The sequence below is a fragment of the Tiliqua scincoides genome, chromosome 6, assembly GCF_035046505.1.
Source record: "Tiliqua scincoides isolate rTilSci1 chromosome 6, rTilSci1.hap2, whole genome shotgun sequence".
Lineage (NCBI taxonomy): Eukaryota > Metazoa > Chordata > Lepidosauria > Squamata > Scincidae > Tiliqua > Tiliqua scincoides.
The window spans coordinates 81,011,507-81,035,289 of record NC_089826.1 but is presented as its reverse complement, the minus strand read 5'-3'; the positions used below and the strand labels follow the sequence as shown (position 1 = coordinate 81,035,289).

The 23,783-nt window shown below is 41.4% G+C and overlaps 1 protein-coding gene across 2 annotated transcripts in view; it reads right to left on the bottom strand.

The window, feature by feature from the left end:
- Positions 1-1,359: 1,359 nt before the first annotated feature.
- TAPT1 (transmembrane anterior posterior transformation 1) overlaps positions 1,360-23,783 on the bottom strand; it is a 73,357-nt gene continuing 50,933 nt past the window's right edge. For both annotated transcript variants that reach the window (XM_066631935.1, XM_066631936.1), the window contains 9 exons: positions 22,243-22,340; positions 21,965-22,034; positions 19,359-19,439; positions 15,143-15,252; positions 11,162-11,221; positions 8,926-8,994; positions 7,021-7,097; positions 5,352-5,512; positions 1,360-3,309 (listed from right to left, as the gene is read on the bottom strand). In XM_066631935.1, the coding sequence (XP_066488032.1) occupies positions 3,080-3,309; positions 5,352-5,512; positions 7,021-7,097; positions 8,926-8,994; positions 11,162-11,221; positions 15,143-15,252; positions 19,359-19,439; positions 21,965-22,034; positions 22,243-22,340 (956 nt within the window). In that variant the 3' untranslated portion in view covers positions 1,360-3,079. The remainder of the gene's footprint in view (positions 3,310-5,351; positions 5,513-7,020; positions 7,098-8,925; positions 8,995-11,161; positions 11,222-15,142; positions 15,253-19,358; positions 19,440-21,964; positions 22,035-22,242; positions 22,341-23,783) is intronic.

The window sequence follows — 23,783 nt, the reverse complement described above, 5'->3', positions numbered from 1 at the left end:
TTGGTATGGATCTTTCGACTGGTGTGGTAGGAAGGAAGGTGGATAACACAAATCCTTTGTCCCCAATTTTGACACCAATGAGCTTTTCAAGGAATTGCCCAGTTGAACAGCTATGCTACACTACAGAGACATCTGATTGATCTCAGTTAGCCTGCTCTGATTTTTGCAGCTGCTGTAGAAGAAAATGCAAAAATAAATGGAACACTTTCCAGTGCTGATAATTAAGAGAACAAAGACTAGAAATATTCTGGCTTGCACAACTTTCTCTAACGTGTCAACCATTACTTTTCCTGTAAGTATGAAACCATAGTTTTTAATTACTGTCTCTTTTCTTATTTTGGTTGCTTTGTACCATTATCTGTGGGAGTTTTGTCAACATCTAGCCTGTTTTCAGTGTATGATTATGAAAACAAGATTTTTATCTTACTGAAGCATGATATTTAATCATATTCCTCAATTATCTTTCATTCTTGTTTCATGAGTGAATCCATGTTGGAAGGATGCAGAAAGAAACTGGTTTTGCTCCCCAAACCTACACTTTTACATAATTATTTTCCTGGCTGTTGTTGAAACTACTGTAAATCATGTTGATTTTCTTGTACTGGCAGATGCAATTTTAAAAATATGAAGTTCTCCAAGGGCAACAAGGTGACATTATTTGGATTCAAAATCAGCACAGTAAGATAAAGGAAAATTACCAAAAATAACTATGCCTCATAAATTGCAATCTTCCCAAGGTTCATGAAGTATTAAGGGAAATCATGGGAACTGCTGGTATAGTACATTTATTTACTCCTCACTGAAGTCCCATCTTGCTTTGACCCAGTTTGACACTTACAAATTCATAACAAAAAGGGAGGTTTGCATTTGTTTTAACCTTAAAGTTAGTTTTATCTACAATTCTGCAGTACACTCATGTCCGTTCCTGAATTCTTTTGCCTTCTAGCCGTGAAGAAAATTTCCCAGTGACAAATACAAGAACACCATACAAATGTCCTTGTGTAGGATAATTCTTAACACAGTACTAACAAAAGACTGCAGTAGTTTCTCTGAAAGGAGGCATTTGCCGGGATCCAAAGTGCATGGCTAGTGTTTCACTAGCACACAGGGCATTTTAGACTCTCTTCCAGTGGCAGCCATCTGAGCCCTTCCAGTCAGGGATCCCCTAAAGTGGTACTCCATGAGGTAGAAGAGACTGCCGCTGGAAGGAAAAGTTATTTTGTTCTCCTCCATGTATGCACAGAAGCACTTTTCATTTGGACACAAGGTGGTTTGGTTCCTGGTCTTTGTGCAGTAGGGTTTTACTCCAGGCAAAAGAGGCGGAGCCTTGGAATTGTTTTTTAAACAAAGGTTACAAAATTGAATTTTTATTGTGTCACACAAGATGCACTTATAAAATTCGTACAGAATGTCTTTCAAACAGGAAGAAAATCATTCCAAGCTTCCTTTCAGCAACAGTTAAATAAAAATTAAATTACAACAAATTCACAGATACTCGGAATTCAATTTTAATGATTAATTTTTTTTTTTTCAAAATAAAGCACATCTGAAATAATGTTTGTAGATTTCCAGCCTAGTTTTAAAGTTCCTACTCCCACTCTGCTTCTAACTTTGGCTGCTTTTCCAAGCTGAAGAGAGAAACAAGGTTGATCTACAAAAAAAACCAATAAAAATAAATGACTCCTTCAGATCAGAGCATGTCAGCCCCATAAGATGTCACGTTTTGAAGCCTGCTCATCTGGATATCATTTCTATCCGCCGTCTTTATCTTCATCATAGTATTTGCAGCTTTTGGGGAACAGACGTATATTTTACCATTTCATATTCTTAAATATTTGCTTGGGCACTCTGCAACGGCAAATTGTCAAGATCTGCAAATTATTCAGCACAAAAACATTCATGTTTAAAACAAGATGCTAAATATTGCAGCACGTATTCATTAGGCATTGCTGACAGATAGCAAGACAGCACACAGTAATATAGCACATTCTCACTCGCATCATACTGACCTCATGTCAGTTCCTGATTCGGTTCTCGCAGAGCACCTCTTTGCCAGTTTCCCAAGCTCTGTGCACCCCAAGAAAAACTACTTTATACCTCAAAACTCAAGCACATTAGAAAGTCATTCTATATTCATTCTACTTAAAGTCTGTTTAAAATCCACCACCTATTTTAGTCTCTCTCGGTCATGTGCCACTCCTCTAACCAAGGCAGAGTAATGCTCTTTGAGACTGCAATGCAAAGAAGTCATTTCCATCTATTTCATTGCAAGGGCTCACAATGGCAGCCAAAATGTCTTAAAGAGCCAAGTGCAATACCTCAACTTAATTTTGCCACTACTTCCCATAGCTTGTACACTTTTACATTTATGAATTCAAATTTTTCACTTTTAAAATACAGTGCAAATTGAACAGAAAGAGAGCAAAAAAACTCTGTTTGGCCAGTTACCATATACATTCCATCACGCCACTGTTATGATCAATCCTTCACTGGTCACTGGCTTTAAACATTGAGACAAAAATATTATGCAGTAAAACTTTCATTTAAGGATGATTTATTTGGATTAGTTGAAATACACCCTGAACAATCTCCCAGTGGCAAGGATATCTTGATTATTTATTCTACTGAAAGTTTGAAAAAAAGCTTTTGGCAGGTGAAGAATCTTAAATCTTTTTGTAGCTGCTTATGAAAGTGAGTGGAAAGAGATGCTTCTTGTTAAAGATGCAAACACATTTTCCAAAGTTATCCTTCTAATGAAGGGACCTTGACGAAAAGTGATATGTTCTGGAAGCACAGATTCATAGAGCAAAAATGAATTTAAATTTTTCCCCCCACACATTTCCCAAAAAGCGATGACTTCTGCCAAGCTGTAGATCTTTCAAACTCATCACATTTCCCAAAGATCCAGGTTAAAGATTTGAAGCTTGACCAGTTATCAAGCCAAGTTAATGGTAATAGCTTTGCCATTAATAATTTAAGTCTTTAAATAAATATTTGAGTGCCAATTTGGCAACTGTCCATCCTGGTAGCACTTTCTGTCCCCACGGCTCAGTATCCCAAACACATCTGTTGCAGAAGTTTAGTCAATTCTGTTTCCGCAAATTGTAAACCTGTCAATCTCCAGCAAATCTTTCTTTGCAGGTCTGTGTTTTAACTCTGAACTGTCCTGGGTTATATCTTTCTCGTCTCCATCAGGAGTTGTCAGGAACTGATCTGAGTTGCTTGTCACAAGTTGCGGGGCTGTATTTTCCTTCTGATGCACAGGCTGACTGGTCACAGAAGCAGACAAATTTTCATCTGTTGAAATTCCTGTGTGCAAAACAAAAAATTAAAATGTGTGTGTGTGTGTGTGTGTGTGTGTTGGGGGGAGGTTTTTCCTTTCTCCTTTTGACCCACTTATTACAGCCATGCGGCTACAAAGCTGCGCTCAGCTGCAGGGTTTTCAAGTAAAAATATGTTCACTGTGAACAGGAGTATAAAGGGAGCAGAGTAAATTCTGGAGATCCATCCCTTAAAACCCTGTTTTGCTGACAGTAGTTTATTGCTGTAACTGATGCTACGTAACCAGTTTTTGATATCTTCCAATTTTGACTATAAAATCTTCCTGGAGGCCCTTTCTTCTAACTAATGACAGATGTAGCTAAAGATATTTATAAATGCACAAAGGTATACTAAACAAGTAGAAGAAACTGATTTCACTGCAACTGAAAGCTCTGTGAGCTGAGATTAACTACATTATTTTTAGTTTTCAGAAATGTTGCTGATAAATTCATGGCTAAACATCTGTATTCGCTATCAGAAATTGGATATACAAGCAGCACCATATAAAAACATTATTGGTTTAATAGGACCATAGTTAAAATAGTAATTGATATAACTGTTTCACCATGGTTTCCTAGCGTTCTGTTTGCTGATGTTCCAGACACTGGGCTGCACCCTAAGTTCAGTTAGTCATGACCAAGTCAACAGAGGACTTAGTCATGATCAACTAAACTCAGGATACAGCCCACTGCTTTCAGCTGCAAGAAAAACCTAATGTGGTAATCACTGAATGTCTATGGAATAAAACTAATTAGGCCTGGGTATTTTTAAAATTGCTGAACCAAATTACTTTTAAATAAAAAAAAAGTGAAAACTGATTAATTACCCAGATGAACTGAAGTACTTTTGCGGAAGGCCAACAGTTGATGGGACCAAAACTACTTTAGTCTCAAGACTTTTATTAACTGGACTGATCTATGCCTAATAAAGGTTTATTCATTCATTCATTCAACTGGACTGTGGACTAGTTTATAAGAAATCCTTAGCTTCAAATGTGACTTCATTACATATTAAATATGCAGTGCTGATGACCCAACAAGTAAGCTATAGGAACCTTTAGTTTTACAGAAGCTAAGCCAGTGCAGATTTAGGGCCCAATCCTATCCAATATTCCAGTGCCTGTGCTGCTGTGCCAATGGGGTATGCACTGCTTCCTGTGATGGGGCGACAGTCAACGAGGCCTCCCCAAGGTATGGGAACATTTGTTCCCTTGCCTCAGGGCTGCATTATGGTTGCACCGGTGCTGAAAAGTTGGATAGGATTGGGCCCTTAGTCAGCCACCTGAATGGGAAATTACTAGAAGCCCTGTGAAAGATACAAGACTAATACTTACATTTTTTAAAAATATAATCTGTTCTGTGAGAAAGCTAGAAATGGGGCATTGGAGTTAATATTGCATCTGCATAAGGGCAGGATTAAAGAGGATGTTCTTCCATTTTATTTAGCATTTCTGCAATCTCAACTATTCTATGTATAAAGTGATAATAAAGAAGTAAAAGTTGTTTTCCCCCCCATCTTTCAGGATGTATTATGCAAAATGCACACAATATCTTTGCTTGAACTGTGCCACTTGAGTGATTAATCTGGTAAACATCCTGCCACTTCAGCCAAAATTATGTGGTCATTTTTTTTACTTTAATTTTTACTTGACAAACAAGAATCCAACAGGACTTTGTTCAATTGAGATACAAATGGAATGCTGTCACAGCACATCTCAGAGCATGACAGCATCAGGTTTGCCAGTAAGAACAAAATGTCATTCAGTATGCACTGAACATAACATATAACATATGGGTGTTCCCAGGGTTTTTCTGCAGAGTTCCATTCAGAACAATGAAGACTTTGGGATTTACTAGACAGTATCAGGTATTTGAGCAAAACTGAAAGATCCCTTTTGTCAGGAAAGTCATAAGTCATTCTCTGAGATCTATAGACCTCCGCTGCCTCCTGGAGCTTCTGAGCATAAAGAAATGCTGAGTGGTAGGGCTAGAGTTGCAATGGAGCTGAATGGAAGCAAAGGTTCCACTCACCTTGAGCAGACTTGTACTTGCTCTGCGGTTTACCAAGAGGTTTGCCTGGTGTGCTGGTTGGAGGCGGGTTGAACAATTTCTCTTCCATGTTTGCTTCTTTGACATATTGACATGACTTTCCCAACAGCACAATACTGTTAAGGACTTTGAGCGATATTAACCTGAAAACAATAATTATTCAAGACTGGATTCATTTTCTGAACGACAAGAAATGACCTTGTTAAATTCCACCGGGTTAGGAAAAATAATTCAAGATGCTCATTTGTACAGCAAACATGTTCAATATTCGCAGGAGTTACCATCAATCACCAATGTCTTACTCTAATCAAAGGGCCTTGATGACCAAACAACATTGTACTGGGCTTTTTGGTAGGTAATACACTCCTGGAGGAGGAGGGAAGGTAGTCAAGATGTGAAATATTTATCGTAATTTTATACAAACACACTGATAATTATGGAATAAGCTATATTTGCAGAATTCATTATGTGGGTTTCTGTTTAGCAAAAAGTTACTAACTTTTGCTAAACAGAAACACACATAATGAATTCTGCAAATATAGCTTATTCCATAATTACCACCACCACCACCACCACCATAATTACTACTAACTAGGCATGTTCTCTCAAGAGTAAATTTACCTGAATTCAAAAGAGATTTATTCCCATGTTTGCATAATCTAAGGCTCAGTGAAACCAGTCAAACTACTTGATTACTATTAAATCCTGCAGCTTTCAATGAGTCTTAGTCACAACTAACTTGAGAAAGAACTGGCGAGTTTTAGCTATGTGTAAGAGGGCACCATCATTTTATGTCGGAGTTCTACAAATAAGAAGCCTCAAAATAAACCCTTCAAAATCTGAGAAGAAAAAGATTACATTGAAATAAACTAGTACTTCCACAAATCTGAGCACTTGATCAATTTGCCTGTGGGGACTGGAGATATGCAGACTGTGAAACCAGAGTACAGAACTATTAATTCCGCAATACAGTACTTATTGTTTTATTTATTATTTAATAGTAGTGGGAGAGGGGCTGGATCTTAACACAGAAGAGAAGCTCTTGCCCAAAATATGTAGGCTTCCATCAAATAATGCAAAAAGTAGGTTGTGCCCGCAGGGCCTCTGACAGAAATGTTATCAGGGGTACAAGGTTTCTTTGGGGCCCCTTCCTTTCTCCATTGGATCATAATTTCATGCAATCATTGGATCATAATTTTCTACAAATTACCATGTATATAAAATTACGCAAAATGTGATTGCTAGTCTTCACATGATTTGGCAAACATTTTCTGAGATCCCAGGAAATTTCCAGCTCCCCTCTTTGGCTCCTGGGCCCCCTTTTAGATCCTGGGCTTGGGTAAAATTCATCCTTACCCCACAACCTTGTGGGTCCTAACTGTTCAATGTACACATTATGGTTGCCAAGTATACAAAGGGAAAGCAAAGCCACATGGGGCAAGAACAGAAATGTACTGACTTGAATAATAATTACGGTGCTATTTGGGGGGGGGGGTTGCTACCAGCCTTGTTATGCAGGCAGAACGAATAAGAATAAACTGCATATGTGCCAAAATCAATTTCGTTCATTTATCCTTGCTTTTTTGTTTTATTACTTAGAATTTCTGAAATTAAGATAAACTTTCTCACAAATAATTTTATTTGCACTTACCCGCAGTAGAAGAGGATGACACAGGTATAAGCCAGGACTCCCTGCACTTTTACTGAACTTGTAACAACTCTGATGAGCTGGGGTGAGGGGGAGGACAAAGTTAGGACATATTTTAAGAAGAAATTAAGTGCATTTATGAAAATGAGGAATATTAATTACTATTTACAACAGTAATTAAAATATTTGTACGGTATGAAAATGTGTCATACTTTGTAATTTCCCTACATGCTAACTAATTATTATTTCCAATGATTATTGCAGAATAAAGATTATGTGGCTGAGTCACAATTCCAGTAGTATTACATAGGATTGCATATGCCCTTCCTGTCATGCACAAATCTCCCAGTTAGCCTTAACTACAGTTAACACCATTGAAGGTTGCAAACTGCAATGTGTGAGACTATTCATCAAGGTTCTGGTTACAAGCAACCATGGTTAGCATTAGCCATGATTAAGGAGAGTGTCAAAGTAAGGTGGGCAGAGAAAGGGAGAGACTGGGAGCAGGCACCAGGAGTGTGGGATTGTTATCTACAGCCAAGATTTTTCTTTTCTTTTCTGCAACTACTGTACTGCTTTTTCTCAACACTACTTTGACAAGTACCATTTTTACCACCCGAGACAGTGCTATGCACAAAAATATACAGCTTGCATCACAGTTGGGAGCTTTCCCCTGTTTCCTCCTACTTCGAACTGTGCCTCCTTCTGAAAGGCCAAGCAATTGCACAGCCACATCTTGCCCACTGGTGCACCATCAACCAGCCCTCTTCAGTTAGGTCAAGTCAGCAATGCCTAGTGGTCACCAGGACAGCAGGGCCAAGTACTACTTGTAATACTGTGAAGTACCACAGGCTGAAGTACCAGGCTGAAAAGCACTGATCCAAACCAACCCAGAGTCAATGATGTCTTTCTTCACTGAAAGACAAACACTGGCTAGGAACAAGAAAGGTTCTTTTCACACCTGTGAGTGAGTTTGTTTGCAGCTACCTTCTTCTCTGAACATTATTTTGTAAATAACACTGTTTGACCAATTGTCCTCTTTACCTGCCCCTCCTCAATGCAGCTCCTACATGCTATTTTGCAAACTGCTTTTTAAACTAAGCATGAATTTTTACAGTAGCTTGTCATGGGATGGGTGAAGGTAGCTGCTAATTAGGTAAACATGTCTCCCTGTGTCCTTCTCTGCAAAGGGCACAGTGTCCAATTTCTGTTAAAGTGCAATGGAAATTTTGAGCTTCCGCTTTCAATTATGTCAGTATACAGGTTGGCCCTTGTTATCCACAGGGAATCCATTCCTGGACCTGACCCGCCCCCCGCCCGTCCCCCCGATTCCAATATCATGGATTACAAAATCCGTGTGTAGAGGCCATCAAAAGACCTCCGGACATGACCAGAAGTGCCTTTCTGATACCTCTGGGAGGCCCAGATAGCATGTATTACCTCTCTGGGCCTCAGAAAGTCTCTTGGAGGTGACTGGAAGGTGCTTATGATCACATTTGGGAAGTCAGGTGAGGCCCTCCAGCACAGGTCTTGCACCTGTGTGGACTCAAATCTGCAGGTGTACAACCCACCTTTAATCTTAAGGGAGTATTTTGTTCTCTTAATACAATGGCAAGAAAAGGAAACTCATACGATCTTGAAAACCCATATTCAGCATCTGCACACATTATCACTGTAAATTTAAGAGAGGTATTTTAAATTTAAACAGCTAGCTAAACAGAAGCATGTTTCATTTTACTTCCCAGAAAATGAGTTGATATTATGGTCTGTGTCCATACTACAATATTTTATTTTTCAGAGATATTAATTCAAAAGGTTTAGGAAAATATTTAATATTTCATCCCTTGGTAACATTTTTTAAACCATTACTGAGGGGCTTTGAAGTATGATGAGTAGTACATGACTTACTAAAACAGCCAACGGGAGAGGAATAAAGCCCATTCTCCTGGAAACAGAATCACTGTAATCTGTGTATGCCTGGGGAAAAATAAAGAAGCTTTAGTTTTTACAATAAAGTAGCAGAACAGAAAAATAAAAGTAGTAGAACAAGTTCCATTGGTCTGGTCACACATTTTAAAGGTTCTTTTAAGGTAAATCAGTTTGGAAAGAAAAAAAGTCTTTTCAAATGGTGAAATTTGCATCACAAACAAGCAAATGTTCACATATGTTTGTGAACCCAATTAAAATTAATGCAATTTAAATTCACTGAGCTATAAAGAAAGATCAAGACATCTGACACTGTACCAGCAGACTGCCAAAGACATTTAACAGACTGCTATAACAATACAGTGTGACAGGAAGCAGAGATATAGGACTTATTTCTGTATAATACAGTATATATACAGATATAATTCAACTTTATTTTTTAAAAATTTGGGCTTATTAATGGTCCCTATTATTATTTGCTATAACAGTCTGTTTTGTTATAGCACTCTTTGTCCTGAGAGTAGTTTTTACAAGATTATAAAAAAGAAAACAGTTAAGATTCATTAACTATTCAAAAGTTTGACATCTGAATAACAAGTACAGCTCTCAGTACTGTGTTGCAGCCACTCTAAGCTGCACATTCTGGCTTTTGCTGTGCCAGTGAAAACAGTACTACTCTGGTTAGCTAGGACCAATCACTTGCTACCAGGAAATGCTTTGGGACAGGAAACAGTGGGCAAAGCAATCCACCTAGAACAGTGGTTCCCAAAATTACCTCCTATAGTGCTGTTTCACTCAGCACTCACTTTTTCAGGAACATATCCACAGGGTTATAGAAAATACTACTTAACAGTATATAGTGCTAGGAATGTTCCAAGTACTTTACTATTATATCTCAGTCACAATAACCTGTAAGGAATATTTGGGGGTGCTATGGCTGAGAGGCAGCAACTTGCCTAAGGCAGCTATAAGCTCAACCATAACTGGACTTTAATGCTGAACAAAAAACATTCCTCCAGTGTTAACTGTCTTATGGCAGTCACAAAAGGCACTATGATGGTACATAGAGGTGCATGCTTCGAGAGTGCCAGTGGGAAGACTGCAGCTTCATTTGGAACCTCATTGGGCGTTTGGGCCTCTTCAGCCTAGAAAAGAGGCACCTGAGGGGGGACATGATTGAGACATACAAAATTATGCAGGGGGTGGACAGAGTGGATAGAGAGGTGCTCTTTACGCTCTCACGTAACACCAGAACCAGGGGACATCCACTAAAATTGAGTGTTGGGCGGGTTAGGACAGACAAAAGAAAATATTTCTTTACTCAGCGTGCGGTTGGTCTGTGGAACTCCTTGCCACAGGATGTGGTGATGACATCTGGCCTGGACGCCTTTAAAAGGGGATTGGACAAGTTTCTGGAGGAAAAATCCATTACGGGTTACAAGCCATGATGTGTACGTATGTGCAACCTCCTGATTTTAGAAATGCGCTATGTCAGAATGCCAGATGCAAGGGAGGGCACCAGGATGAGGTCTCTTGTTATCAGGTGTGCTCCCTGGGGCATTTGGTGGGCCGCTGTGAGATACAGGAAGCTGGACTAGATGGGCCTATGGCCTGATTCAGTGGGGCTGTTCTTATGTTCTCATGACCCGCCGACGAAGGTATGTCATAGTGGGGGAGAAGGGCAGGGTGAAGTTCTCATGGTTAATGAGAACTGACTACATACTCAAATGTTAAGAAAAGCCAACTACAGAGGTCCTGTGTTATCTGTGGGTTTGGCATCCATGGATGACTGACCTGCCTCCCCACCCTCTGAGCCCGACCAAAGCACATCTCCATTTGGGTTTGGAGTGCTTGCTGTGGCCCCCAGTGGCTGCAGCAGCTCTCAGAATGGCCAAAAAGCAAGGGGGAAAAAAGCCATGAGGATTTTTTTTTTTTGCTTCCTTTTCAGTCATGCTAGGACCCACATCAGCCACGGGCGGTCGTGTGCAGTCCTCGGAACACCTCCGGGCACAGTACTAGTCAGGATCAGAGGGTGTGGAGGCCCTGAAAAACTGGGTTTCAATACCCATGGTTTTCCATATCTGTGGGGTTCCAGAAACAGAACCCCTGTGGAAAATAAGGATCAACTGTACTTCATAAGCAACAACTGGTTTCCATGTTCTAGAATCAGGGGCACTCATTCAGTAAAAGGAAAAGGCCTTTTTACTTCTATACTTACATTTTTCTGCCGACTGCTAACAAGATCAAATGCAAGGCTGGCTCTGTATTCACTATAGACCTGGAAACACAGCAAGGTACATAGGTCAGACTTTCTATCAGCAACAGATTGTTACAATCTGAAACCATAAAAAATGTAAGATCTGAACATTTGAAGCTGCTATTACTATTAGGGAGCAATCCTAACCAACTTTCCAGCACTGACATAGCTGTGCCAATGTTGCATGTACAGCTTCCTGCAGTGGGGAGGCAGTCAAGGGGGTCTCTTCAAGGTAAGCATGCTTGTTACCTTACCTTGGGTCTGCATTTCGGTTCGGTCAGTGCTGGAAAGTTGGTTAGGATTGCGACCTTAGTCGCCAAGTCCAGTTTACATGGAAGAGCAAATAGGACAAACCAAATTCCTATAACATAAGAAAAATGTAATTCTGTTGTTCCAATTCAATGCCCTACAGGTATTGTTCAAAATATTTTAACCCATTTCTACCCAGTGCACAGATGTACACATTTGATCCCTGCAACCTATATGCAACGTTGGGCAGCAATGGCTTAATTTGTCTGCATGCTGCTTTAGGGCATTTTTTAAAAAGCATTTTAAAAAAAGTCTGAAAATATAATAAATATCCCATGCGCAAAGTGGCTTCTCCGGGAAAAAAAGCATTTTTTAAAAAGTCTGAAAATATAATAAATATCCCATGCGCAGAGTGGCTTCTCTGGGAATGGGATTCTACTCCGTTCACTAAAATGGAAGATATAGTTTCAACTGCATGAAAGAGTGCAAGCACTGAGCTATAATGCCCATTGAAGCATCCACTCAAGCAACTGATGTATTCCAAGAGCACATCAGGAGCCATACATGTCCTGATCCGACACAGTGCAGCTTATCAAATCCTTTGTTCCAGAAAAGACCAGTTGAAAACCAGGCTATTGCAAATTATGAGCTTCAAAGACTTAAAATCTTAATCTATACATTTGGGAACAAGAGTCAATCTAATACAAGCAGCTAGAGTGTTGAGCAAGGGATCATTAAACATAGCTGGGTTTCTGGATGCTTCTCCCATGAGGTTCAGCACTGCAGAAATGCATTCTGGCAATGTTTCTAGGCAAGACTGTTTGTAAGCTAAGCTCCACTGAAGTCACTTCCAAGTAATTGGAGCCATAAGTCAGATGCCATGCTTGTCTGATACTATGCCAATTCCTTCAAAGAATATTAAAATTGAACAAGTGGGTAGAAAGTATGAAAGGCAGTTTCAAAATGCTTGGAGTGATATCTGCTTGGAGGCCACTAAACCCAATCCTGGTTGAGAATCTGCAACTGTACTGAGTTCAAACAATAATGCTGCTTTTTGAAACCTCTGGGAGGCGTGCGCACACAGGCAAACAGTCTTGATCTGTACATCATGCAAAGCAGAGTGTTAAGAGAAAACCTCACAGGATTGGTCTCGGAACAAATCCAATAGGCTGGAGCTAACTTAATTTCCAACTATAATTTTGTTATTTTTGCTCTCTTCATCAAAAGTAGGGCATGTATAAATTCCACTAGCTTAAGGGAACTTATTAAATGCATTTATTAAACTTTTTCTACACAATAGTCTGCTAACTTATAAAAATACCAAACTGAAAAGCACTGCCTCTGTTCAACCTGCTTCCCAAAGCACACTCACAGGCACACACTTCTGTGCTCAAATGATGTGGATGAAGAAAAAATACAAAATTAATCTCTCATTTATAACACGTACTTGCAATTCAAACATAGTTCTGAAGACAAATCCAAAATAGAAATGCTTGTGGTGTCAAGTTCACAACTTAACACACAGCTGCATTCTGTCATTTAAAAGAGGATTATATTCTATGTTTTTCCCTAGGAATTATAATAAAGGGTCATTCTCAGCTAGCTGGCTTTATATTTAGTGCTGGGAAGTTGAGCAGCATCTTCAAATATACCCCAACATAAAAGACTCTTGTACAGAACAGATTTTCAGAAATGCTATTTTTGAGCCAGCCATCCCTCAAATGGATGACCTGACTGGTTGGCTGCACCCTCCTGCTGGGATATCAAGCACATGGTAAATCATCAATAGATGTCTCAGTTCCAAGAAACACAAATTCTCCTTTTGTATCCACTTAAGATTATGTACCCAATGATAATGTACCTGTGTACTATTCACTAAGACTCTGAACTAACTAAAGAAACTCTCAAATTTTAATTATTATTATAATTTTTATTTTTTATGTAAAAAACTTAAATGATAAACTTCAAACAGAGTAGAATTAAATGTCTATATTCTAAAGCCCTTGCATGACCATAATAGAAGGCAGGAAGAATGAGCCTGGAACACAGATGAAAAAACCAGATGAAAAATGGTCTTGTTAATCACCTGAGAGAAGGTAAAAAACATGGCCTTAGAGTGACATCAATCACATTCCTTCTTTAGGAGAATGATAAAGAAGTGGATGAGATAGAAAAAACAAGTATTGTGCCCACACAAACAGGTGGGTCCTGTGGGGCTGGAGGACAATGAGAAGATAGCAAGAGGGCATATCCAGCGGCACAAAGCCAAAGAGAAGGATCTTATAACACAGGCCTACAAAAATGAGGGTCAAAAAAGTTTTTCCCAAACTTTATGGTAGTTTGATATGAATTTGGGGTGCTGATTCCAGAAAAGGCATCTGTTTTGCCCTGTCACGTCTAGTTTTGGAGATACAGTATAGCCTCATTAGTGAATGGTTCAAGTAGCTTCCTCATGAAGAAGCCATGGTGTAGGCTTCCTCATGAGGAAGATGCTTGAACCATTCACTAAAGAGGTTCTGCCGTGTCTCCAAAACTAGATGTGATAGGGCAAAACGCATGCCATTTTTGGAATCAGCACCCCAAATATACCCAGGAATTGGTGTAACGTTTAAGGAAGCAAAATGTGTGTTGGCCTGTGTAATTGAAAGTATCGTTCCCATTTCCAGTTGTCACTGCTATATAACAAAGAATTACTTATGCTATATAGTGATACTCTCACATTTGAGGTTATTTGAGCCAGAAACACTGATTAACTCCCTCAAGTCTGCATTGCTCTCTCTTCCTCCTTGCCTCCTCCACTCACACATTACCAACAACAGGTTACTTTAAGCAAAAGCTCCATGTCATCTGAACCTGGAGTAGCTATTTAACTTTGTGTGTACCGTGTTTCCCCCAAAATAAGACACTGTCTTATAAATTTTTTGGCTCAAAAAATACACTAGGTCTTATTTTCAGGGTAGATCTTATTTTTTCAGAAGTCAGTCCCTTTATAGTTAATGGGACTTACTCACTGGTAGGTGTGGAGACGGTGTCCCCTCAATGCCCAGGAGGATGCCTGACTACTCAGAAGTCAGTCCCTTTATAGTTAATGGGACTTACTCCCTAGAAAGTATGGAGAGCCTCAGAGCCCGGTAGGCAGAGTTGCCTCGCTTGCTGCTTCCCACCTCAGCTCCTCCTCAGTGTCCTCTGCCAAAGTTAGCACAGCAGGCGCTTTCTAGGTGGCACACATGGGAGTACAGCGCTCCCGGTCACATTGTCCACCCGCCTCCGCCCGAGGACCCCTTCCGCCCCCCACCCCGTCCAAGCCCTGATCACAATGAGGTCTTATTTTTGGGGTAGGTCTTATATTTCAGCAATTATCAAAAAACACACTAGGTCTTATTTTGGGGGAAACAGGGTATGCGTGGGTGTGGTTTATATGCCATTGATGTCAGAGTGCCATGCCCAGGAAGGGAAGAGTGAGCATGTGGGCTTGACTGAATTCAAGACACATTCTTGATCCAATAGTTTACGGTTTATAGGGCCTTCTGGACCAGCACAACATTTGCTCTTCACACAACGTGATGACATGTTGCAATTGCAATGATATACTGTTTTACAGAGTTCCTCTCCACACAGGTACTACACACATGCTGAAATGGGATCATGCCCAATGAACCTCAATTCAAAACACTGATCCAACTGTCTACTCACATCAGCTGTGATGTCATTGAATTTTGTTATAAAGGCATGCTTCACAATATCTACTGCAATTTCTGATGCAATCACCATACAAACATCTGGAAACAATACCCAAAGATGGTCTGTAAAAGATAAGAGAAGTGATCAGTCTACCATTGATACAATACCAAAAAAACAAAAACAAAAAACAAACAAAAAACAAGGAGAAGCATACTTTTGGACACAAAACCTGGAACTATAAAGGCCTAGTTGTAAAGGCTAACATTGAGACAAGAGCTGTAAAGCTATCTACAACAAATATGCTGCAATATTATATATTCATGTCATATTTAAAAGGATCACTCCACATCAATTTGTCTCTCCATATTCTTTAAAGGAAAATTTTTCTCTCACACGCACACCACTGTTATATACAGCAGAGCTTCTCCTAAGGCTGGAAAACATAAACCTTTGTGCAGACATTTAATTGGTATAGCAATGAGCATGTAGGTTAGAGTTGTGCCTAACAGCCCTGATGCTGACCTCTACACATCTGAAGACCTGTGCACAGGGGCCTATTGACATATGCTTCGGCTCTGATAATTTAATCTGTAGAAATGTAGGGTATAGGGATCCTTTGTAGACAGGAACTCAAAACACATGGGGGGGGGGGTAAGCAGGCAAAGTCCAGACTCTTCTTTCCCCCCTCCATGTTCATCTGTAAACATAGTATACAGACTAAACATCTATACAGGGCTATACACATCTAGGGATAAGTGAAGACCACAAAGAAACCTGGTTGAAATATTCAATACCAAACCAAGGTGTTGAATAAGTGACAACTTCCTCCACACCCCATCCCTTCAGGAAGAGGCAGCCAGTCACTGCAGTACTAGCTGTTAAAAGAAAGAACTTACATAAACACACATCAGCACATGCATTTAATGTGCAATATGTGCTTGACCTTCATTTGAACTGCACAGCCATTGCAACATCAGACTTTTATTATTATTATTATTATTATTATTATTATTATTATTCTGCAGATGAACATCGTCGCCCTTCAAGAAACGAGGCTGCCAGATTCCGGATCTGTCAAGGAGAGAAATTTCTCATTTTTTTCTGGCAGGGAAAACCACCAAACAAAACTAGGGAACATGGCCTTGGCTTTGCGGGCAGAAATACCCTGCTGAAATCCATCATCCCACCTACTGTGGGAAGTGAAAGAATTTTGTCCCTGCAGCTCCAGTCATCAGCAGGACCTGTCACTCTCATCAGTGCTTACGCACCGACTCTGTCGTCCCCAGCAGAAGCCAAAGACAAATTCTATGATGACCTGGCCACCACTATCAAGAAGATCCCTGTAAAAGAGCCATTGTTCATCCTCGGCGATTTCAATGCTAGAGTTGGTGCTGATAACAGTTCGTGGCCCACTTGGTTAGGTCAGTTCGGCACTGGGAAGATGAACGAAAATGGCCAACGCTTGCTAGAGTTTAGCTGTCATCACGGTCTCTGTGTCAGCAACACGTTCTTCAACATGAAGCCCCAACATAGAGTCTCTTGAAGACACCCAAGATCAAAGCACTGGCACCAGCTCGACCTGATTCTCACCAGACGCTCCAGCCTTCCCAGCATCCAGATCACACACAGCTATCAGGGTGCTGCCTGCGACACCGACCACTCCCTGGTGTGCAGCAGAGTGAAACTGCAAACAAAGCGACTGCACCACACGAAAAAGGAAGGAAGACCTCGCATTGATATCAGCAAGACTCGGGATCAGAGAAAAGTGGAGGAATTTGCACAAGCGCTTGAGGAATCTCTTCCAGGCCCGGCTGACGCAAACGCATCCAACAGATGGGAACATTTCAAGAATGCCGTTTACAACAATGCCTTGTCCATATTTGGCAAGAAGACCAACAAGATGGTAGACTGGTTTGAAGCCCACTCTGAGGAGTTGACATCAGTCATTGAGGAAAAGAGGAGAGCTCAAGCAGCATACAAGGCCTGTCCCAGCGAGCGCAACCTGCAGGTCCTCTGAGCTGCTCGCAGCAAAGTCCAGCAGACTGCCAGGAGATGTGCTAACGACTACTGGTTCCAGCTCTGCTCCCAGATACAGATAGCAGCTGACATGGACAACATCAAGGGGATGCATGACTCAAGGGGATGTATCAAGCAGGCCCTAGGTCCAACACAGAAGAAAATTGCCCCTCTGAAGTCTGCCACAGGCAAGGTCATCCTTGGGCGCAGCAGATGGAATGCCGGGTGCAGCACTACTCTGAGCTATATTCCAGAGAAAATGTAGTCACCAAAGAAGCGCTGAACAACATTGAGTGCCTGCCTGTGCTGGAGGAGCTTGACAGTGAACCAACCCTAGAAGAACTTCACGTGGCACTGGACTCCCTTGCCTTTGGCAAGGCACCTGGAAAAGACAGCATCCCTGCTGAAGTCCTAAAGTGCTGCAAAGAGATCATCGTCACTGAGCTGCATGAAATCCTCTGTCTCTGCTGGAGAGAAGATGGAGTACCTCAAGACATGAGGGATGCAAACATCATCACGCTGTACAAGAACAAAGGCGACAGGGATGACTGCAACAACTACTGTGGCATCTCTCTCCTTAGCGTTGTAGGAAAGTTGTTTGCCCGAGTTGCACTAAAGAGGCTCCAGGTACTTGCAGAGAGCGTTTATCCAGAATCACAGTTCGGATTCCGAGCCAGCAGGTCCACCACTGATATGGTATTCTCCTTAGACAACTGCAGGAGAAATGCAGGGAACAACGACAGCCACTCTTTATAGGCTTCATAGAACTCACGAAGGCTTTCGACCTGGTCAGCAGGGACGGCCTCTTCAAGATTCTCCCCAAGATCGGATGTCCACCCAGGCTCTTCAGCATCATCAGATCTTTCCACAAGGGCATGAAGGGCACTGTTGTCTTCGTTGGCTCCACATCAGACCTCTTTGACATCCAAAGCAGCGTGAAGCAGGGCTGTGTTCTTGCACCAACCTTGTTTGGGATTTTCTTCGCTGTCCTGCTGAAGCATGCCTTTGGAACTGCAACAGAAGGCATCTATCTCCGGACCAGATCAGATGGAAAGCTCTTCAACCTCTCCAGACTGAGAGCAAAGTCCAAAGTTCAGCTGAAATGTCTGCATGACTTCCTCTTTGCCGACGATGCAGCTGTCACTACCCACTCTGCCAAAGATCTCCAGCAGTTCATGGATCGTTTTAGCAAGGTCTGCCAAGATTTTGGACTGACGATCAGCCTGAAGAAAACACAGGTCATGGTTCAGGATGTGGACTCACCTCCCTGCATTACAATCTCTGCGCATGAACTGGAGGTTGTCCATGACTTTGTGTACCTTGGCTCAACAATCTCCGACACTCTTTCTCTCGATACCGAGCTAAACAGACGCATCGGTAAAGCAGCTACCACGTTTTCCAGACTCACAAAGAGAGTCTGGTCCAACAAGAAGCTGACGGAACATACCAAGATCCAGGTCTACAGAGCTTGCGTCTTGAGTACACTTCTGTACTGCAGCGAGTTATGGACTCTTCGCTCACAACAGGAGAGGAAACTGAACGCTTTCCACATGCGCTGCCTCCGACGCATTCTCGGCATCACCTGGCAGGACAAAGTTCCAAACAACACAGTCCTGGAACGTGCTGGAATCCCTACCATGTATGCACTGCTGAAACAGAGACGCCTGCGTTGGCTCGGTCATGTCGTGAGAATGGATGATGGCCGGATCCCAAAGGATCTCCTCTATGGAGAATTTGTGTAAGGAAAGCACCTACGGGTAGACCACAGCTGCGATACAAGGACATCTGCAAGAGGGATCTGAAGGCCTTAGGAGTGGACCTCAACAGGTGGGAAACCCTGGCCTCTGAGCGGCCCGCTTGGAGGCAGGCTGTGCAGCATGGCCTTTCCCAGTTTGAAGAGACACTTGGCCAACAGACTGAAGCAAAGAGGCAAAGAAGGAAGGCCCATAGCCAGGGAGACAGACCAGGGACAGACTGCACTTGCTCCCAGTGTGGAAGGGATTGTCACTCCCGAATCAGCCTTTTCAGCCACACTAGACGCTGTTCCAGAACCACCATTCAGAGCGCGATACCATAGTCTTTCGAGACTGAAGGTTGCCGACATTTATTATTAACATTTCACTTTTCAACAAAAAGAGTTGTTCAACGAAAAGTTCACAAAGTGGTTTCTAATTTTTCTTTACTATATTTCTTGTCTAGAAACAGACATTACCTGGATTCCATGAAAACTGCTCCATGTTTCTTAGGCAAACTATCAGTAATAGCACATAGTTGGTGAATCTCTCCTTGATATCTGAAAATAATAATCAACTCTTAATTTTACACAAAAATACCAGGACGTTTGCTATACTGAAGAGTATTAACAAGACAAACATGTCTGTTGTGGGTTGACATGGAAATATATAAATTTACTAACAGCACAATCCTATGCAAGTCTACTCAGGACCAAGCCCCACAGAGGTGAATGCTCCTTACTCCCAGGTAAGGGTATAGATTGCAGCCTAATTCATCTCTGTCAAGTTTTTTTGTCAAGATTTCATTTTGAAAGAAAATTGCAGGTTTATCATTTGTCAGATTAACTTAAACTGAAATGAGTGTTGCTGAATTAATGGAGCATATCTGAGTGCTTACGACATGATTCATGAAGTGATCCAGTGATGTGATCCCTCTCCCCCTGGGTATGCCAAGAAGATGCAACCAAGGCCCCAGGAAATCCAGTTACACCCATCTCAGAAGCTAAGTAGCCATTAAGGGGAAGATAAGATCCGGATGGGATGGAGGGGAGTATTTAACTTTTTTTGTCAAAAAGAACTTTCCTCATAGGGCAAGTAGCAGCAGCTGAGGGCATGATCTGTATTTAACTCTTTGTCTCTGCAAAGAGTTAAAGACTCCTCAACTCACAATGCTGATCCCCTCCTTTCAACTCCTATTTAATTTTTTTTAAAAAAGTTAAGCACATCAGCTATAATGACATGCTTGATGCAATGTGTAGCTTGGTCTTAAATATTCACCTGTAATGCTTAACAATATTCTATCTAGTTTCCCAGAACAAATTTATTTCTGCCCCATTTTGAACAATTCCCAATAAAATGCTATCTCTGACTGCTCTGTAGAAAATTAATTAGTACAGAATTGCTTGTATCGTTTAAAACAGTGATTCTCACATATTTAGCACCGGGACCCAAACTTTTAAGAATGAGAATCTGTCAGGACCCATCGGAATGATGTCATGACTGGAAGTGACATCATCAAGCAGGAAAATTTTTAACAATCCTGGGCTGCAATCCTACCCAGGATTATCCTGGGACTACCCAGGAGTAAGTCCCATTTACTATCATTGTTAAAAGCATATACATAGTAGCTTGTACAAAGTACAGGTCTGTAAAGTTTCCTGAAATGCAGCCACAAACATGGGAGCATCAAGTCTAATGTATTAAAAATAAAATATTGAAATGAATTGGGACCCACCTAAAATTGGCTGGTGACCCAACTAGTGGCTCCCAATCCTCAGTTTGAGAACCACTGGTTTTAGAAGTTTACAATTAAGAGTATTTGTATGGAGAAATACAAACTATTGAGTAGAGAAGCAATCTCCAAACTGCGGACTGCTGTATGCTAGAAAAGCTGTCCAGGCAAGGCACTTTCCATTCCACACAGCAACCACCTTTCTTATCACCCGATCATTCTGCAGTCTTGTGCTGTGTAGCAGTGGTTACTGGGAATCAGGGTGCAGAGCCATCTTGGGCAACAGGCTTTGGACACAGGTGCCCAGTGTGAGGCTGTGGAATGATCGTGCGATAAGAAAAGCAGCTGCCACATGGAATGGAAAGCGCCACAGAGTGATGGCTTTTCCAACACATTGGATTTGGCCCATGGGCCGCAGTTTAGAGAATTAGAGATGCAGTAGAGCAGGACTTTTCAAACTGAGGTGTCGCGAGGCCCCAGCCTGTGGGCCCTGGCCACTTTCACCTTAAGGGGTGGGGGCAGCCTGGAGGCAGGGAGGGGGCATTGGCACGATCCCTAGGATCGCCCTGCTCAGGGGGCTGCAGGGGCTTGGCTGCACGTACCTGAGCCTCCTGCAGCCTCTCGGGAGTGCGGGGAGCCCTGTGCGACCTTCTGCAGGGCCCCCCACAGCTCTGAAAGCAAAAGCAAAGCAATTGCACCCCGCCTCAGCTGAAGCGCGATCGCTCCACTTTCATTTCTGAAGCTACAGGGAGCCCTGCAGAAGGTTGCGCAGAGCTCCCCGCACCCCCAGGAGGCTGCAGGAGGTTTGGGTACATGCAGTCAAGCACCTGCTGCTTTCCCCCTGCCCCCGCTGCCTCCCCTGCCCCCGCAAGGACTTAGAGCTGAAAACCGCTGCAGTAGAGGATTGAGATACAAAAGGAAATGCACAGCAACAAATCAAATTCAACTATGCTAACTGGAAGAAAAGCACTTTATGAACTTAAGACCATCATACAGTAACCTCAATCCTTGGGCAAAACCTGTTTATTTTCTTCAATACAGATCTACATAATTTGACTTGGTACCATTGTCCAAAACGGAATCATCTTTTTCCACCACAAACCTATTTCTATCAACACCTCCAACACAGTCATCAATGAAAATATCTGGTATGTCTGGAAAGAAAAGATCAGGGAGCAAGCTCCTTGACATGCTAAAGAGGAATATCACAAATACCAATTATGTAAATCTGGATGAAGTCAGTACCTTCTTTATATTTCTATCAAACCTTCCCACAGATCCACACATGCTCCCAGACTAACACAATGGATTAGAAGCATGTCCACAATAGGCAACCCACATAAATATACATACCACTATTTGACATTTGAAACAGATTATTCTTCTCAAATTTCTTGAAAACACTTCCTTTTATTTCAACAAACTGCAATTTAAAGAAAACAGTTGTTTTCAGACTCATTTTTTAAAAAGGTAAATTGAAAATATGTTTTCTACAAGAGCCAAACTAAATATGATTGATAACGTAAGTTATTAAAAGGAATGTACTGCTACATCATAGCAGCTTCTCAAAGGGTACAGAGTGAAATTTTATTAAACTCAGTATAGCAAATATTAAATCCATCCAAACTTACATTGTTAGACATCATGATAGTAAGAAGAGATTTATTGTGGGAGTTGAAGGCTACATTGAGTGTTGTTGCTTGAACCATTATAAGAATAGCATGCAAGACTGAAGTTGGATGTGTTAAGGAAAAAGCTATTAGGCAAAAATATTAGGTCATGTATACTCTCCTGCATTTTAAGATACCCCTTAAACAATCCAAACCAATTTCAAATGTCACTGTGCTATACTATGCAGTGACTTTTAGTTTCTATTAACTACTAATAAGCAGGCAATCATGTAACCCACATTCACTGCATGATTACAATTCCAAGATCAGATTCAACAATTATTATTAAACCCCAGTGCACTAACTACTGACTTCAAGGAATGGAGGAGAGTTACATTAATAAAGGTGGGCCACCAAATTGCTATCAAAACTACACCACCACCCATACATGAGTTAAAGCTGTTGTACCTTTGCACTCTAGGTAGTTGAACTAATTTCATTTTGGCAGCTTTAGTCCAGTGCAGCATAGCTCCCTGTCTTTTCCCCATCTTCAGTGCTAGTTAATCTTACATGGACCCAAAACTGTTCAGTATTTTTATCCTACACACCATGAGCTACTTCTGAAGGAAAAAAATCTTGTTACGATTCTGAAAAAAACTTTGCATGTTGGCTAGATTCAGAAAAACCCAAAATAATTGCTTCATGTACTGTTACCAATTAGCTAGTAGTTTGGCAGCCCAATCCTATCCAATTTTCCAGTGCCGGTGCTGCTGTGCCCATGGGGTATGCACTGCTTCCTGTGTTGGGGGGGTGCAGTCACAGAGGCCTCCTTTAAGGTTTGGGAACATTTGTTCCCTTACCCCAGGGCTGCATTGCGGTTGCACCGGTGCTGGAAAGTTGCATAGGATTGGGCTGCCAGACTTGTTATGACTGTGGTTGGTGTAAATATTCATCACAGCTTTGCATTAGATGAGAAAAATGTTTCCAGGAAAGCTACAACTGAAATAGCAGAATCAGGGAGAAACTTATAATACTGATTTAAGATATCCTCCTCCATTTCTCCCCCCCCCCAATCCTGAATTACTTTCTGAACAACAAATGAATCAAGGTAACCAGAGAGAGAATATGCAGCTAAGAACACTGTACTTGCATTAAACCCATTTCTTCCCAGTCCACAGATGTATACATTTGAACTCTGTTACGTATATGCAACGTTGGGCAGAAATGGCTTAAGCATTTAACATTTACTCTTTGAAAAAATGCAGTCATGGTTTCCTTGGCATGTGAGAGACTGCTGCCCCTCCTTGGCTACATATGTGCTGATACTACCACATTCATACTAATCTTCTAATTTACAGTTATTTATACTTAAAACTTAGGCTGCTTTTCCGAAACGGCTCTCACAGCAGTTTACAAAAAAGGGGGGCAGTCAAGATCAAAATACCAATAGGCCAACACAACGGTTCTCAAACCTTTTGGTCTCTGGAGCCCTTTAAGATTTCTAAATGAAGTATCGGGAGCTCCAGAGCACCTGCACATGCACAGAGCGATGAAGTGCCAAG